The sequence below is a fragment of the Vicugna pacos genome, chromosome 32, assembly GCF_048564905.1.
Source record: "Vicugna pacos chromosome 32, VicPac4, whole genome shotgun sequence".
Lineage (NCBI taxonomy): Eukaryota > Metazoa > Chordata > Mammalia > Artiodactyla > Camelidae > Vicugna > Vicugna pacos.
In genome coordinates, this window is record NC_133018.1 from 17,105,587 (window position 1) to 17,124,580 (window position 18,994).

At 35.8% G+C, this 18,994-nt stretch overlaps 1 protein-coding gene across 1 annotated transcript in view; it reads left to right on the forward strand.

The window, feature by feature from the left end:
• Positions 1–18,684, forward strand: part of NAA25 (N-alpha-acetyltransferase 25, NatB auxiliary subunit) — a 60,539-nt gene extending 41,855 nt beyond the window's left edge. Inside the window, exons 16-24 of the mRNA XM_006204828.4 lie at positions 2,716–2,867; positions 3,411–3,536; positions 5,436–5,679; positions 6,099–6,222; positions 6,946–7,011; positions 8,144–8,241; positions 9,380–9,490; positions 11,483–11,629; positions 15,685–18,684. Of these exons, the coding sequence (XP_006204890.1) occupies positions 2,716–2,867; positions 3,411–3,536; positions 5,436–5,679; positions 6,099–6,222; positions 6,946–7,011; positions 8,144–8,241; positions 9,380–9,490; positions 11,483–11,629; positions 15,685–15,807 (1,191 nt within the window). The 3' untranslated portion in view covers positions 15,808–18,684. The remainder of the gene's footprint in view (positions 1–2,715; positions 2,868–3,410; positions 3,537–5,435; positions 5,680–6,098; positions 6,223–6,945; positions 7,012–8,143; positions 8,242–9,379; positions 9,491–11,482; positions 11,630–15,684) is intronic.
• The last annotated feature ends 310 nt before the right edge of the window (positions 18,685–18,994 follow it).

Sequence of the window (18,994 nt, forward strand, 5' to 3'; positions counted from 1 at the left end):
GCATGTTGTCCACAGTGGCATTTTGTATCTTTGTTTGATGTTTTGCTGGTGGTTGTGTGTAGCAGGAATGACTAGTTCATCTGAATGTATGTAATGCTGAACCTGATAACATTAAAGCATTTTAGTAATCTGGGACTAAGACTACTTGAAATTTATTTTTATTACTACTAAGAAAACAGCTACTTAATCATATTAAAGTAGAAAATCTGGGAGGGGTGCTGGAGGCAAAAGCAAAATACAGCAAGGATAACACACTTTAAACCTTAATGCCTAGCCCAAGTCCCAGATAGGAAAATGGAGACTGTGGTGTGGACTCTTTCCTGTAGGAATTTGAAGCTAAGAAAGATCACAGTTGTAGTGTTGTACTGTATGTATTAAACCTTCTGATAGTGTTAGAAATATCTCTCTGGAAAGCTAAAACTCTCTGCCCTACATCTTTTATTCTTGGTAGTTTTTGGCATCCCCAAATGGTTTTTCCTGGAGTGATGTATTTCAGTTCTCAGTTAGCTCATTGAAAGAACACCTACTCCTTAAAGGGAAAATCTGCTTTGTAAGGCTTTGTGCTGTGAGATTCAAAGTTATATTTGGAAGGTTTCCATAGGGGTTTTCTTACTGGAAGAGTCATTGTCTGCTGTCGTCTTACTTTGTTGTAGATTTTTATGATCAAAAACTGAGCTTAGATTTTCATATGTCCATAAGTTATTTACATGTTTATACTTAAAAAGTTTGCCTTTAAAAGTCTCATGAAGATCATTATTCAAGGGCTAGATGTCTATGTATTTTGCTAATTTTTTATAATGACCAGGGTTCATTTCAGGATTCCACGTGGGATCTAAATAGCCTCATTGGTGCATAAATGAATAAAAATGGGTATAGACACCATTTTCTGATATTCAAAAGTACTTAAAGTACCCATGGCTTCCGGGTTTGCCTGCAGTCCCAATGGGGGTTGTTTCTTCAAATTCTAGTACTTCCTCAGTCCTTTGTTCTGTTGGTAGCTGCCCAGGCCCTTTGCTAGCTCTGCAGTAACACTTTATTGCAGTATTAAAGGAGGACTATCTTACAAAGAGAAGCCAGAGAGCTATAGTTACCTTCTTAGTTTGCTAAAGGACTACATTCCCCTTTTGTGGCCCTTTATTTTTCTCTTGCCTTTTTTTTTCCCTAAAGTGGTATTACATGCACCACTCAGAAATTAAAACCCTATGCTCGGTAAGGCTGAGTTCTTTCCTTTAATCAGTGTATTTTTGAGCTGTAATGAATAAATCTGGTTGAAATCACCAAAGTCAAATTTTTATCCTGATTAGTTGCTGGATCACATGTTCATAACCAGCTGGTTTTTTCAAACTGTACGTTCCTTTTGCAAGGGCTGATGGTAAACCTTGCTATATTTTCCAAGCCAAGAGGCCATTGGATAAGCATCTGAGTTTAGAGTATCCTGGCCTCTTCTTGATTGGGCGTATCACTGTCCTTTAATCACGCTAGAAGGTATACTTAAGCTTTTTCAGATAGTCCTTCTTTAAACCTGCAGGATCACAAGTAATCTTTTTAATTTTCTTGTGTCCGTCCGTCTTTAATTTCTCCAGATACTGCAGGCAAACAGCTCGCCGAGGTGTCCCATGGGGGTTTAAAAGCCGCATCGAATGCAGTTGAATTAGCGCCCGTGGCGCAATCCCGCGGCCTGAAATGAACCCTGCGAGGCTGTGTATCAGAGGGTATGTTGTTGACTATTGGCCTATTTTCCTATTGGGCAAGTTATTCGGTCATAATGGAGATGGGGGCAGAGCTGACTGAGGCTGTGCAAGAAGACTGGTTTTTCTAGGAGCTATCTTTGGGGCAGACATCAGCTCTCCTTGGCCCAAAAGAGTGCCCTTCTGACTTCTGATCCTGATGGCATGGCCCACACTCAGGAAATGTTCTTCCCTGAGATTTTCTTCTATTGTGCCAGAATTTCTGTTTAGAATTCTTTATCTTGCCTTTGTTCAGGCTTCATCTGTATACATGTATTAATCTAATTAAAGCACACCTGGTGAGCATTCCCTTTACTTTGTTTATGGAATTTTCCAGCCTAGTAGTTTGGATGAACAGGTCGCCTGGTTTTTGAGTGCTTTCTGTCCTCAGAATGGATTATGACATGAATTTTTATAGGTCTTTTGTTTGGTGTCTTCCATCTTGATGTAATGCACATATGCCCTGTGTTTGTGATAGAATATTCAGAAGTAAGCAAAACCAAGGAGCTGCCTGTCCTTTTTTCTGAAGGAGAGTGATTTTTATTTATGGTGGTAATGGGATGGTATATTATTCTAGTGTTTTGGGGAACCTTTGTATAAAGCAAAGTTTATCTTAGATGCAGAAAAACATGGAGTAATATCCCTTCCGCAGTGGCACTAACCAAATTTTTGACTGAGGTGGTATAAGAAAACCTTCAGTCCTGTTGAACTGAAAGACATAATTGCTAGGAGAAAGTCTATGTGGTTGTAGCAGCAGCTGGGTGCTATTAGTAGTAACAGTAGTAAAGCAGACATTTGACTCCAGTATAGGATAGAAGAAAAAGAACATTTTTAAAAGCTGATATTCTACTTGGTGACCAAGAACTTTAAAGATTAGATTCAACATCTTAATTTTAGTCTGAGTGTTGTTTCACTTTGTCTGGCAAGGTTTGCCTTCACTGCCTGATCTGTGAAATATTTATACCATGGTGATGTCTTTCCTTCCCAGACCTCAGAATATATTATCCAAGCTTACAAATATGGTGCATTTGAGAAGATCCCAGAGTTTATCGCTTTTAGGAACAGGCTGAATAATTCTCTTCATTTTGCACAAGTCCGTACTGAACGGATGTTGTTAGACCTTCTACTTGAAGCAAATATGTAAGTATTGTACAAGAGCTAATAAGGAAGTAAGGGTTTAGAGCAGATGCTGAGAGCCACTAATAGGTCTCATGGGTGTCATCAGTGGGCTTACGCTAAGGAAGAATAGGGGGAAAAAAGAAAAATTAGGAGGGGACAGGGAAGAAAGGGGAAGGTTCCTGTCATGGGGAGTGATAAAGAGTACAGCCTGCACCATCCCAGGTTCCAGACAGAAGCCAGTAGGCCATGGCCATTATCTCTGGTCCATATTGTGTTTACAAGGTTACCCACATCCTGCAAACATGGGATTTCAGGAATTAATGCTGGTGAACATTACTTTGGTTGGGCCTCCGCATGCATTTCTCTTACCGTGTAGCAGGCCAGTATTATCGGTGCTTGGCTCTGTTTCACCTTATATGAGCTTTTACTTGTTAATAAAGCCTTCCTTTCTTCCTTTGCTCTTCTTTCCTTTTCTCTCTTTCTAGTAAAACAAAGTCCTGGCTAATATGTTTTCATGGCTATTTTACTATTGAACAATACTTACATAAATTTTCTATATCACAGAACAACCAGCTTAGCAGAAAGTATAAAGTCAATGAATCTTCGGCCAGAAGAAGATGACATTCCATGGGAAGCCTTGCGAGACAACAGAGACTTAAATGTTTTCTTTAGCTGGGATCCAAAAGACAGGTAACTGAAATTTAACCCCAAGCAATTTATTTTTAAAGAATTATGATAAATTTAAGAGTTTTAAAATTGCATGTATATATAAATATATATAATATATAATATAAATATAAATAATAAAATATGTTAAAATATGTAATGAATATATATATATATATAAAATAACAAGTTTGTTGTAGGGATCAGAAAATAGAGGTAAGCCAAAGGAAGAAAATAAACCTCATCCATATGTTGAGATTCCTGTTTAATCTAAAAGTTAGATCCTCCTTCATAGAGTACATGAAAACAGATTGCAGATGGATTAAAGATTCTATGTTAAAACTTAGAAATTCTAGAAGAAAATATAAAAAACATTTTTAAATGGTTGGGAAGGCCTTTCTTAGCATTATACCAGATCTGGAAACAAAAGATTTGATCTCTGTAAATATTAGCCTTCTATATAGAAATAAATTTATTAACAAGTTCTAGAGGTATCTGGTAAATTGGTAAATTTCTTCATATATATTAATATCCTTCATATATACAGAGAACTCAATAAATCAGTAAGAAGATAACTAAAAAACAAATGAGGCAAAGGGTTTAACGGGAAGTTCAAAGAAATGCAATTTACAGCAATAAAGATTTGTTTTTTAATCTATTGGACAAAGATTTAGACTATCGGATAAGAAAGATTAATCCTTATTCTCAGCAGGATTATGGGAAAATGGTTGTTGTGCACTTACATGGCAGTAGAACTTTATATAACCTTCCTATAGGGAATTTCAGTGATAGGTATCAACACTGAATTATAAGTACCATTTTATGCAGCAGATCCACTTCTAGGAAAGTGAAAACTAAGGAAATAAGTACATGAGCATGCAGAAACATGTACACGAGGTAGTTCTGAGTATGCTGTGATTTGGGGGTTGCCACGACCACATTCAGTGATTTGCCAGGACTCGTGGGACTGAGCATGTAGTCATACCCACAGCTAAGGTTTACTGTAACAGAAAGATACGTGGCAGGAAAAGCCAAAGAAAAAGACAGAGGTGCAGTATGGAGAACTCCATGCACTGACTTCCAGTGTTCTCTCCTTGCTAGGAAGGAACATCCTGAGCGTGCTCCTTTCTCCAGCAGCAAAAAATGCAGTTAACTTGTGCAATATTTCTGCCCAGAGAAGCCCATTAGAGATTTGGTGCCCAAGGTTTTTATCAGCAGGTTACAGAGGCACCCTCTGTCTAGCTTGTACTGACATTCCAGACTCCCAGAAGGAAAGCACTGTTCACCCTAAACCACATGGTTTGTACAAATAGTCTAGGCACAGTGAGCAACTGTTACATTGAGGGAATGGTTGGTATGCAGGTTCCCAGACATCAGCCAAGGATCAAACTTGCAAGCAGGCCCTTCTAAAGACAATAGCCTTAGGCTTGCTATGTTAACTCTTTTCTGCATATACTGTCATAAAAAGATGCAATTTATGAAATAGTATAAACACTGTGAACCCATTTTATTTGTTTAAAATATATTAAGTTATGTAAATATTTTTAGTTAAATTTTGTACATCTGTATTGCAAAAGTCTGCAAGAATCTGTATCAAGCCTGTTAATATTGTGGGTTCTTGGTTATCAGGGCACGTTTTCCTTCCTTTTTTTTTTTTTTTTTTTAACTTTTCTGTCTTTTGAAATTTTTATGTTATATGTTTTATCATCAAAAAAATAAGTCTCAGTTAACGGGAAAATGACCTGTTAGGTAGGTTATCATTCCCATTTTATGGATACCAAAACAATTGGTTGGTCCAAGATCATTCAGCTGTTAAATGAAAACTGGGACCGTTCAAAGGTGCCTTGACTGATGAAAGTGAACTTTGAAAGATTTAAAGGCAATACAAATAAAATAGATGGTTTGGGGATGTTTCTTTTTAAGGGATGTTTCTGAAGAAGATAAGAAACTTTCCTTGGAGGAGGAGACAATGTGGTTAAGAATCCGTTCCTTAACCTTGAGGCTGATCAGTGGACTCTCAAGTCTTAACCACTCTGTGGAGCCAAAGAACTCAGAGAAGACCACTGAGAATGGTGTATCCTCCCGGATTGATATTCTCCGTTTGCTCCTTCAACAGCTGGAGGTGGCCCTGGAGACAGGAAAGCGATTTATTGAGAGGGAAATTAAGGTACCATCAATGTATATTTACCATCAAAGCTACAATAAGCTGTACTGTCTTTTTGAAAATAGGAATTAGGTGATGGGTGAGTAGTAAAGAACAGTATTTTGTCCCATCTACAAGAAAAAGATCAACTTTTTAAATTTGGAGAATTGCAGAGGCTTCCTCAATATCCAAACTGGGTAGTGAAGAAAAGCAAAATCGCTTTTTTTTGTGATGGTAAATTTTAAATAGTTATCAACAAACTAATACAGCATTCCTGTTTTCATTGTAATGATTTGGTTATTATTAGTTTGCTGATGAGTGATTTGTAACTTAATCACAGAGACAGATTTTTATCCAGTAGTTATTGCTCTCTGTTTACTTATTTTATGGATTTAAATGTCAATGGATAAAAAGAACATCGCTTTTTTTCCCCCCTTTTCTAGTATCCTTTCCTTGGTCCTGTACCTACCAGAATGGCTGGATTCTTCAATTCTGGTTGTTCTCAGTGTCAGACCAGCTCTTTTTATCTTGTTAGTGATATTTATGAGCTAGACACCAATGGTTTAGGTAAGTATATACTTGCATGAGCATATTTACTGGGTCTTTGTAACTGAAACTTAATAAATGCAACAAAATATCTATAACTTCATATATTTGGGAAAATTTGGAAGAGATGGGAGCTGGAAGTTGTTCTGAAATGTCTGGTTTAATATACGAGAAAGTGCATTCACAGGTTACAAAATAATATTTTAGAAGCTTAAGTCTTTTCCATATTTAAAATCATTTTGACGGGCCAAAACTTAAAGAAATCCTTGATTTGTTGAAATATTATTGGATTTCAGATATAATTCTTTACTTAAAAATGAAGGCCTAAACTTTCTAGAGAAGAGATTTTTTTTTTTAAGCTCTCAACCCAGTGAGAATCGCAAATACCATATAGGCTGTGTTTTTTTGTTTGTGTTTTGTGTTTCCTAAGTTATGTTTGTAGACCTTGTCATTCAGAGTATTTGAAATACATAGATTCCTAGTCCTTCTAGAGAATTTTAGGGAGTGCTTTTGGAAGAAAGGTAATTATTACCTTTCTTTTCTTTTTCTCTTTCTTTTTCTCCTTCCTTTTCCTTTTCCTGTCCTTCATCTTTCTTTCTGCTCTCAGTAATGGAATTTACATGCCTGTGGGTGTTAAGAGAAAAGAAAATGTCGTTGCACATGCATTGCTTCCAGGTATTGGTCTTGCTTCTTTGTCTTACTAAAAAAAGGAATTGAAAGTTTTTCATTGTTTTTCAATTTTAGAGGATACAGTGGAGATCCAAGAGCGAGTAGAGAATAGTCTTAAGTCTTTACTAGAACAATTAAAAGGTAAGTATCCTTAACTGTGGATTCCCATATAGTACCTGATTGTCTGACAGTAGCTCATTTTTAAATAGAAACTTGAAAAGGATTTGAAAATAATAATGCATGCTTTTGGTATTTTTAAAGACTTGTTTCTAACTTTAAAAAGTTTTGATTACAAAAGTGGTAGTAACCTTTTATAAAATGGTACACAGATGGGTGTGATCTTTTCCGGTCTCCCAGCTCCATTCCCCCAGAGGTAAGTGAGTATGTGCTGCTGACACTTTGGAGTCCATATTTCAAGATACCACCTAAACAGTCATAGATGTACTAATGGAAAAATGTAGTTCTGGTTTTTTTTGCTTTTATTTTTGTTTTTGTTTTTTATGAAAAAGTATAATATGTGCTTTTCTGATTTTACTTTTTTTGTTATCTTGGACATCTTAAGCATGCCAGTTATATAAATAAAATACACCCCATTTGTTTTACGGGCTGCATACTATTCCACAGTATTGTATCAGTGTCCCAGATTTATTTATGTACTCTGAGTACATAATATATTATGTATAACAGTGCTGAAATAAACATCTTGGTACACAATTGTTTGGGTGCTTACTTGAGTTTTTCTTTGGGATTAAATTTCTAGAAATGAAATTGTTTCATAAACGGCATTTCAAATCTATAAGTGTCTTTCTTTTCAGGAGCCTAACAGTCTTTTCTTTTATTGTTCAAATGAAGACAATTAAAAGATGATCAAGATTATGAGAATAAAACATGGTATTTGTTATGAAGGTGCAATTCTACCATGCATCTTGATCTTTTAGTACATAATGGCACAAGTTCTTCTGAGTCATCCACTTGGAGTCTTAATTTTATTGTGCCAATGGCCTATCAATAAAAAGGTTTAGCTAGTGTTTAGAGCCTGGAATATATAATTTATAAGTCTGCTTTTTATGTTTTGAAAACAGTAGAGTAGTAGTCATGTGTCCTTTTAAAGAGCTTAAAATAGATAGGCTTTGGTGTTTGGTTCATTGGGGTGGGGGAACTTACTGGATTAAGCCTTTATATTTGCTTATTCTTTATTAGATTGTGCATTGTGTTCCTAAAAATAACATTGAAACAAAAGCTGAATAAAACCATAAAATATTTTTGTTTTCAGATGTCTTCAGTAAATGTAAAGGTGATCTCTTAGAAGTTAAAGGTGGTAACTTGAAAACACATCCTACTCTTTTAGAAAATTTAGTCTTCTTTGTTGAGGTATGTGTTTGTTCTCTTCCTGAAAAACTCAATTTTCCTTAATTGTATGCAAGATTAATTTTTCAAAAAGGAACAGGTAATAGGTATCTTATACCTGGGAATTTAATCCCCTTCCCTGCCTATTGTTAATTGAAAAGCAATTTAAATTTTCTGAACTAACTCCTTCCAAGAATATAAAGAAGATTTCTTTTCATAATGCTAGGGTAAACTTCTTGAAATTTGCTGTACTAATCTCTAAAAATTCCTCGGATTCATTCCAAATCTAGCTGTTTTCTGTTCATTCTCCTTTTTGACTTAACTATTATGTAGTTTAAGTTAATTCCACCAGCTTTTTAAATTTGTTGCTGCTGTTCACTAATGACCGACATTCTGCATTCTGAAGGAGAATCCAAGAGCTGTTGTAGCAGAGTTCTCTCCTCTTTTTCAGCCAGAGAGAAAAAGAGGAGGATCATAAACACTCATAACCCATTATATTTTTTCCTTTTCTTTCTGATACATGTTTATTTACTTTTCTTCCCTACTAGTGTGTAAGCTTCCTGAGGGCAGGATTCTCTGTTTTGGTGACTGGTACATTGAAATGCCTAAGAGATAATGAATGAATGAATGAATGAATGGGAAAGAATTGCATGTATATGTACATGTACACACTGTAGCATAGAAGATGTGTAAACACCTAACTTAACACAAAGGAGAATATGTGCTGACCAACCTGGGAGATTTCTTCATATATAAGTTAAGGTTTGCAGATGAGACAGTATCTTACCTGGATGGAGAGGTGGATGGGGAGGAGCATTTTGTAAGGAACCTTTGGATTCCATGCCTAGGAATTTGGACCCTTTAACTTCAGTGAAAAGGATGTTATGGAAGGGAAAGGAAATTGGACTGAGTGGAGAGTGGGTTTAGAGCTGGGAAAGCCAGGGGAAAAAAAAGATCTAAATTATTACAGAATTCTGAGCAGGAGATGAGGAAGACCTGGATCAATGTGATCCTGGAAATTGGAGAGTGGAGACTTAGAAGAGAAATGGAAGGGATGTGCATAGAAGAACTGCACAGAATTTGTTTAGTCCATAATCTTTGTTCCTCATAGATACCTTGAGTGTAATCCTTATAGATGAATTTGCAATTTTTCCTTTTTCAGACTATTTCTATTATCCTTTGGGTGTCCAGTTACTGTGAGAGTGTCCTACGACCATACAAGTTAAATTTACAGAAAAAGAAGAAGAAGAAAAAAGAAACCAGCATCATCATGGTAAAACACAAGTGACAGTCTGGCCACATGCTCCTTTTTCTTTTCACTGTTTTCCTGCATGTTGTAAGAGACCTTAGGATCCTATATGCATTCATTTTCTCTCCTTAACTTAAAAAAAAAATTATACACCTGCAGGAAAGCTGAAAGACTAGTATATTGACACCCAGATATCCTCACCTAGATTCACCACTTATTAACAATTTGCCACATTTGCTTTTTGTTTGATTCTAATTTTTAAAATATTATAAAATAGTGCCACTATTAAAGTATGGACAAATTACACCAGATGAGTTTATAATATGATCTTAGGCTATCTCCTAGGTCTGAGATTACTATATATATACAGGTTTCCCCTGCTATCCAAAAGTACGGCATTCCTATGAAATCTTTCGTAAGCTGAAGTGGCATAAAGAGAAGCTATTACTTTAGGCTACATCTTGCTGATGGATGCAGAAAATAAACTGAGATAAAGCACAGATGCTTACAGACACAGTGCAAAGCGGTGGCGGCTTGGTGCTGAGTGTAGTTCCGGTGCCACTCTTGTTGCTAGGGGTGTGTGCTGCTTCCACAGTAGCTTGCTGCCCACCCTCCCCTCCCCAACCCCCTTTTTTCCCCATTTAAAAAAAAATGCTCTTTGGGGTTTTTTTGGTTGACAAAAGCAGGTACTAATTAATGTAGGTCTTTCAAAAAAGCTAAGTGGCGTAAAGCAAACTTTAGAAAAGCTGGGGATACTTGTATATATTTTTACATTTTCCAACAGTGTGGTATGTCTGTATCCTTACCCACTGGATAGGCAAACTTTGGTACTCCCTTTTTTTTTAATTTGCATTAAAAGAACTCCATTGATGTTCAACCTTCAAAGAAGACTTCTTGAGTGAAAAGCTAGTTGATTGGCTAGATTTCTTGTGTTTATCTGTTTTTAAAATTTATCTTATTGCTGGGATTTCTTTGATGTATTTTCTGTTCTGTTTTTGCCCCAACTTTTTTATTGTGGTAGTAGTATTTTTTCCATTGATGTATTTTGAGCTATTGGGTTCTTAACATAACAGTGTTATTAATCCTTTTACCTATATGATGCAGTTTTTTTCAGTTTGTCATTTGTCTTTTAACTTGAGTGATTTTTTGGGGGGTCAATATAGTAACTTTTTCAAAAACAAAGTTTTTTTTTTTTTTAAATGGTTCCTAGGTTAGTATAATGTTTAGAAAAGCCTTTTCAATTTAAGATTGCAGAAGCCAACACCTAAATTCTCTTCTGGTGCTTTGATGGATTTTTTTTTTAATTAAGTATCTATATCTAAATCTATTCGGAATTTATTTTGGTATTTATTATTTTATTTATCTTATATTATCTCAGTACCATTCATCCACTTGAAACCACCATTTTGAAATGTCACCTTTTAAATTCTCTTATATCTTTGCTCTATCTTGGGACTTGTTTCCTTTCATTCTTTGTTAATTATATACCACTATTGTCTGGATTTAATGTAACTTTATAATATACTCTAATATCTACTAGCTTAAGTTTCCCTTTTTTTAGAATTCTCTTGGTTGTTGTCACCCATAATTTTTTTCATTAGAACTTAGAATTTCCATTTCTGTTATCAACATTAGAGAAAAATCTCAAGGACATAAAGAGAAGAAATGAAGTCCTGTTTCCTCTCATCTCCTTTAGTGTTCCAGGAGATTCCTAGTCTGAAGTTAATGACCAACTAAGATTATTATTTTTTTACTGATTTTTCACCTCCGGTTGGTTCCCCAGAGCAAAATAAGACCTCATTGTATAAAAGTCATTGTTGCTGAATTAGCATTATGTGGTGGTTATTAAATTTACCTTGGTTTGAGAGACTGTCTTAATATACAAAACTATATTCATCCTTGTTATTATTAATAGAAATAAGTAATGCTATAGCATGAAATTAGTATAGCTTATGTGATATAAGCATGGGAAATATGTTTGACAATCTTTCAACTTTTTTAAAAATCTTTTTCTAGCCACCTGTCTTTACCAGTTTCCAAGACTATGTTACTGGGATTCAGACATTAATTTCCAATGTTGTGGATCATATTAAAGGGCTTGAAACACATCTAATTGCACTTAAACTTGAAGAACTTATTTTAGAAGACACTTCTCTCTCACTGGTAAGAGACTATATGGTAAGAGACTGACTGTAGGTGATCAGCACTAAGTTATGTAGATATGCAAATGTTCTTATCTTTATCACAAGGACAAGTTAATTTTGAATTTATCATTCTCTCCATAGGACTTGGGATTATAAGGTGCCTGGCAGTAGTTTTTTGCTGTGTTATTAGTGGTAGGTTCTTCTCCTCCTTCATTCCCCACATCCCTACCCTAATCCCATTTTTGGGGTTGTTCTTTTACTGTGAAAACTACTGATGAATTGTTGAGGAATAGTATTACTACTGTCCCTATTTTTTCCCTTTTTTCTTTTTTTTGTGAGGGTGGAGACAATTAAGTTGGTTGGTTGGTTTGTTTATAGAGGACGTACTGGGGATTGAACCCAGCACCTTGTGCATGCTAAGCATGTGCTCTGCCAATTGAGCTATATCTTCCCCCTAGTACTGTCCCTATTTTGAGAACCCGAGGAAACCAGCCAAACTTTTAAGATCCAGGGACAATCTCCTTGAGTGAGAACTTAACTTCTCCTGGATGGGCTAGATCCAATAACTGGAAAACTGCCAGCCCAGCAGCTGTCACTTCAGAAAGGAGATACTGAATATCAGAAATAATTAAGTCAGTAATAATTAGGCCAGAGCAAGACAGCCAAAAAGGAATGGAAGCAAGTATAGAATCAAAAGTACCAGTTGTTAGATTTCTCCTGATAATTGTTTTAAGTTGGTTTCTTAAAATTCTGCTGGCAAAATCCCTGTAAAGTCTTACCTTTAAAATGTGGATGCTTTTTAAAAAGTTAATTGAAAAATTGAACAAATGGTGTCAGGTGAGTTAACATGCCCCAGCCTGGAGTAGGCATAGGATTTTGTTAGAGGCCAGAAGGGCAATGGTGGAGCCACCTGTTTCTGGCTAGTTGTTCCAGTGATGAAACTCTGATCTTGAGGAAATGCTTTCCTTGAGTAGTTTGTCTGACCTAAGCCTCTGCTGAGGAGGGAGCTCATCCAGTAATCTGAAGGCAGCCATCATGCTAGCACAAGCCCTATACCCGGGCCCTCCTAGGGAAGGGAATGAATGGAATCTTGCTTGGCACACCAGCTTTAAGAGGTTATAAAACCTCTCTTTTGTAAAACGTCAACATGTTAGAGCTTTTAACAAGGGGTGTACTGTGTGTAGGGGCTCAGAGCATTTAAAATTTTCAAAGATAGATTAAAGAAAGAAAGCAGACATAATGACTAGAAGTTTGGTTTTAGCTAGTTAAGTCTTATATTCAGCTATTTTCCTATGTATATTAGAATGAATATAGACTTCAGTGGCTATTAGAAGTACTAATTGATGGATTATTAATTTAGTATTTTTGCCTTCCTTTTTTTAAGCCTTAGATTATTTTGGAAAGTAAAATATGCACAGGGGTAAAAAAAAATTCAAAGAGTAAAGAAAGAATATACAGTAAAATGTCTCCTTCCCATTCTAACCCATTCCCTAGGTCGCTTTTCCAAGAATGAATTGCTGTTATCAATAATTCCTTGTGTACTCTTCCTGAGTTAGACATAATATACTTGTAGATGGGTTTTCTATGTCCCTCCTCCCACCTCTCTTGCCTTTAAACACAAATGATAGCATACTATACACACTGTTTTGTCTCTTGCTTTTTGTATTTGGTCTCTAGATCATATAAATACTTACCTACCGTGTTTTTTTTTAATTGCTCTGTAGTTTTTCGTTATTTCCTTAGAGACACAATGTATGTTTGTTACAGGAGAATTAGAAAATAGAGAATAGCGCCTCCCAGTTCCCAGCCCCAAGGGAGTCCCAGTGCCACCAACCAGAGTCACCCCCACCTCTCCCTCTTCCATATTCCCGTAACACATCTGTATCTGCCATTAGCCTTTATGACTTCCAGGCCCTGTGAAATAGGTACATCCCGGGCAGGATTCTGCCTTCTGCATGCCAAAAGAGGGGACACTTCCTGGTCCTTTTGGACCACTTTTACATACAAAGAAATCTGGTAATTTATAGTAGTAGATTTGGAGCTGTTTAACTTTTTACTTTTTAGACTAAACATAAACTCATTCTCTACTCCAACTCTCATGCCCTTTTGTGAATAGTAATAGAAAAATAAAAACTTGAAATTACAGTACCTATTTTGAAAAAAAATCTTAAGGATTGCACACTTGAACAGGTGTCAGATTACTTCATGTGGTTGGGCTTTGTTGAGTATCTTTAAGATTGTCAGTAAGTAGATATAAATTTATTGAGCTCACTATTGTTGGGCTAAGTGCTTGTAGAAATACAGTGATCAAAGACCTGGCTGTAGAGAGACTGGCTACAGAAAGATGCATGTAGATTACTTACTAAATTGGAGATACGCTACAAGCACAGAAACCTGAGTGAGTCAAAAAGAGTCTCACTGGAAAAGGGACATTTGAGGATTAATAAATTTTCACCAGGCAAAGAGGAACGGAGGAAAGGAATCTCAAGCAGAAGGAGGTAGAGGCAAAAAAAAATCACGGAAGCAGGAAAGTGAATTGTATGGGACTGTGAATCATCTGACAGAGTCCGCGCACAGTAGCTCTGCTGTTGTTGAGATTGTTGAGTGGTTGTTCTTGTTAAAAGATCTGTCTGCCTCCTAAAATGAGGAATAAAATTTCTCGTTTTGGTTATTCTAGAGGTTATCCTTAACTCTGAACTACTCTCTAGATTTTTCAAGGCCTGGTTCTGTCCTCATCCTTTGGCCTCAGGAAAGCCACTTAACCTCTTTGGGCCTCAATTTCTTTATTTGTAAAATGGAAATCATAATAACACTTCATAGGATTATAGTAAGGATTAAACAAAACAATAATGGCCTTATATTGCTTTATTTTGTTTAAGTCATAATACTGAGCGGCACTGGCCACCAAATGTAGGATCCATATAGTGCTGAGTACTTTCTTTTGGGTTAAAAAGAACATCTCTTCAATTCCATTTCCATTGGGTTTACGTCTTTTTTTCTTTCCTTTCTTTCTAAACTTGAAACACCGTGGGCTTCTGGAGTACTACCACCTTGTACTTGTTCTTTTGAACAACTGCATAGTATTCAAAATATGAATGCACCATAACTATTGGACATTTTAGGTTGTTTCTTTACATTTGCTTTTACATACAGTACTGAATAAAATGCATTTGCTGTACATGCCTTCTTATGCATATGTTGGGTGATAAAGTGTGCTTACCTGGTTTCTTTCGGGCTTTACAATACTGCTAACTTCATGTAAAACTAGCCACTTTTCAACCAGCCACCTTTGTGTGTTTGAACACTTCATCGCCTTTATTTTTTGTGGTCTGTGCCACAGATCAAGCATACAGCAAGTATTTAACTCACATATTTGAGTAGCCTTAGGAAAACTTTGGTCTTTTTTAGTTGTTTGGCCTCTGGAACTTGTGGATTTTGTTATTATGGAGGGAGGTCTGTCAATATTGTAACTAGAAAAGGTGATACTGGTCAATTTGATGCCCTTTTAAAAAGTGACTGATAATATCTAGATTAATAATAAGTTTCTATATGAAAATGAATATCTGTATCTATATGCATGACTGGGATATGCTGTCCACCGGAAATTGACACACTGTAACTGACTATACTTCAGTTAAAAAATTTTTTTCTACTTTTTTTTCCCGATGAATCTAATAACCAGAAATCTCCTTTTTTCTACTTTGTATAGCTCATAACAAAATAGTAGTGATTTTATGGCCAGTCTACTTAGTAATAATTTTCTAACTTGTTTCTTGATGAAAATTAGTAATCAGAAATCTCAGTTTTCCAACTTTATATCATTTATAACAAAGGTTACTTGAAAGAATAATAATACTAAAGCAACAGGGTCTCAATGAAAAATCACATGGAAAAATATACATCTGTGATGAGTTTAGCCTTCTTTGCATTTAATGAAATTGAAAATGACCCACTCTGTTCTGATGGAGCTTGCAGAGTGTCCAAAGGTAATGGTAATTTTAATTTATATCTGGGGAACTGTTATCTGGGGGAATGCTTTCTGACCAAGACTACTAATTCTTATCTCCTTTGTAGGAAGAGAGAAAATTTTCAAAGACTGCGCAAAGGAAGGTGCAGAGCAGTTACCTGCACTCTCTTCTGGAAATTGGGGAGCTGTTGAAAAAAAGACTTGAGACCACAAAGAAACTAAAAATTTAAGTTAGTGTGAACCACAGACACTGATAACTCTACAACAGAAAATGACATCATCTTCCCAGGCAAAAGCTACATCTGGTTGACCATCATTTTAATCCAGAACTTCCTCATAAAATGCATGAAGGACTTTGATCGTGAATTAATTTTTTAGGTATTAAATGTATACAACTGATTAAATTATTGTATATAAACCAGAAGCAGGACCCTCATCTGGGTTTGACCACTTTTTATACATGTTCATATGCATATGGCAGCCACAAGAGAACCCAACCTTTTCTCTTCCCTTCTATCACCAGAAACATCTGGTGGGGAGGAGGGGCCTATAAAAGCAGCAATAGAAATTAAGCGTAAAGCATCGACCTCAGAGCAGCTGAATTGCTCTACTGTTATAGCATAGGGCGTTTTGGTCTGGTCCTGGAGCCTTAGAAAGCAGAAATAGAGGGGGCCCGTGACTGGGAGCAGGCCTTCTTTCCATATTACCAGTTTAGTTTTGAGGCTTCCTCAGCTGCTTGGCTCCCACTGAACCCAAGGCAGGTACCCAAAGGGCCTCAGGTGAAACTTGGCATAAGCACCTGCCACTGAAGGGCATCACTCAGAGGACCACAGGCCCTCATTTTTCAGCTTAATAGTCCCAATGGCCGAGACCTCCCCATCTTAGCTCCTGTGAGAGTAAATCACAGATAGGCTTCAGTTAACTTGCAGCTGTTTGGAGGGGAAAGTAGTGCAGACCACTTGTAAGCCTGCTGAGGATTAGCTTGCTGTCTTTCATTTATATGGGAAAGATGCGAATCACTGTTTTAAAGAATAGAGGTGTACATAATTTATGCAGGCAAGTCTACTACCAATGTCATTGGTTTTGTGAGATATATATATATATGTATATGCTTTTACATATATATGTCTGCATTTTCAAGCATATATACATATATGTATACATGCTTGAAAATAAAGATTTAATACTTTAGTGTTTTTTAAGTGGGGGGTTTGAGAAGGAAGGAAGCAGAGAATATATTATGAAATTAACCTAGGTTTTAAGTTTTAGGCTGGCCAAAAAAAATGTTATCCGTTGGGTTTGAGGTTCAGTTTACTTTTTTCAGACTTGAGAATTATACCAGGATGGTGTTTACATTGTTCGCCTGGAGCTCCCCAAGACTGCAGCTTCCAGAGGTTGGTCTGACAGAAAAGATAAACATTGCTCTTGAAAATGTTACAGTTTATACAGTTATTTTAGTAACTTTTATGTTTGAATCTGTGCTTCTGTTTTTGGTCTTTGTTACTCAAATACCATTAAAGTTAGTAATTCTGTAAAAACAAAGAAATGAATTTGATGAGGAAATTCAAGTGTCTGATGGAAGATTGGTCTCAAGGATCTTCAGGGTCCTTTCCAACTCACTTATCCAGTGAAATGTGATACTTTTTTCTTTTAAAGCAACCAAAAAAGAGCTTGGAAAATCTCTGTATGCAAAGCAATTGTATTTTGTTCCCATCACCTTGACTTTCTTAGATTCATAATTTGATATGATTAATAACTGTCTCAACTTCCAAGAAAACTTTGTTCAAAATTAATGAATTACCTGTTCAAAATAAGACTTGTTGGAAATCTTAGTCCATCCAGGAATTTGAAAAAACTAGTTTTGATGTAAGTTGGCAGCCACAACTATCACACCCCACCCTAAAAGGAAGAACTGCCTTGAACAAGATGAACTGAAAATTCTGATTCCAAATCTAATTTAATAACAATATATCATAACTTCATAAAACGATGGCCTATTTAAATGGAACTTTGTGTATGGGGGTAGGGATGTGTGTGTATGGCATGTGTTCTTAAAATGATGTTTCTTTGAATATCCAAAAATACTGTACATAGAAATAGAAATGCTCTGAAATAAGTCTATCAACTGACCATGATCAATCTAGCATATGTGTGCTCAGTAGGCTGGGCTTGGTCCTCAGGGACAGTGTGTGACTCCAGTGGTCTACCTAACTAGTCTCTTGCCTAGGGGCATCTGGGTCCTTTACTGGTTTTAGTGACAGATAATGTTACATCAAGGTTATGCTTCCTTTGTTACTTGTTGATTTTCCTACTAAATGTAGCATTTCAATTAGATCCAACCTCTTACATTTTGAGATAATTGTAAAAAGAATGAAATTATGCAAAAATGGCCAATATCTTTTATTGATCTGTTCTTTTGGAAACTGTCATGCACTATAAATTGTGTACAGTTAAAAAAAAATATATATATATATATATTCTTACATGAGTAAAAAAGCACCCTCTCCAGCAATTTTATGTCATTGGTATTTGAAGAGAATTCCCAAATAATTCATTGCTGCTGCTGCTGTTTTTGGTTTGTGTGGGTTTTTTGTTTTGTTTTGTTTTTGTGTGGTAAACTGATATTTAAAAACAAAAAAAGGAAAAGAGAAAAACACGACTACTGTTTACAGACTGAAAAAGTACTGCTTTTTTATACTACTGAGATCCTAAGTTGACTCTCGAAAGCAAACATTTGGTTTAAATCACTTATCTGATACGGATAAAAGGTAGAGAAATTTTTAGTGTTCTCCACATAATGGAAAATGTACAAATGCCTAGCTGTGTTGCCCATCAGTTTTGTATATTTTCATAATTTTAATTGTTCAAAATTGCATTATATTTTGCAATCACTATGTTCAATCTTGATTTGTCTTTCATTTTACCTTTTCATATAAAAAGGGGTTTCAATGTACCTACGGCCTTGTTACTGAAACTTCCTACTTTTTGATGTGATTTATTAATATGGGAAGTATATATTCTTCCTTCTTCAGAATTAAGTGAAGCATAGCAAATCTACTTTAAACTAGATGAATTAATTTTATAAACACTTTCATTTTGAGTTGGCATTTCTGCCTGGTTCATTCTTGTTCGGATTCCTAGAAGCCACAACCTTTTAAATGGTATAATTCATCCCAATTTTGTATTGTTACCTTCTTCATCAAAATGGTAATATTGTGAATTTAAGATTTTTATTCCAAGGCCACTAGACCGTTTGTTTAAAGTACTTTGTGTGCTAGCATTCATTAATTCAACATATATGTATTAAGCACTTATTTATTATGTGCCAGCTTCTGTTTTAGGCTCTGCCGATATAATGGTAAACAAGACTCTATAACCTAGTTAGTGAAGGAGGCGAGGGAAGAGACAATAAATACC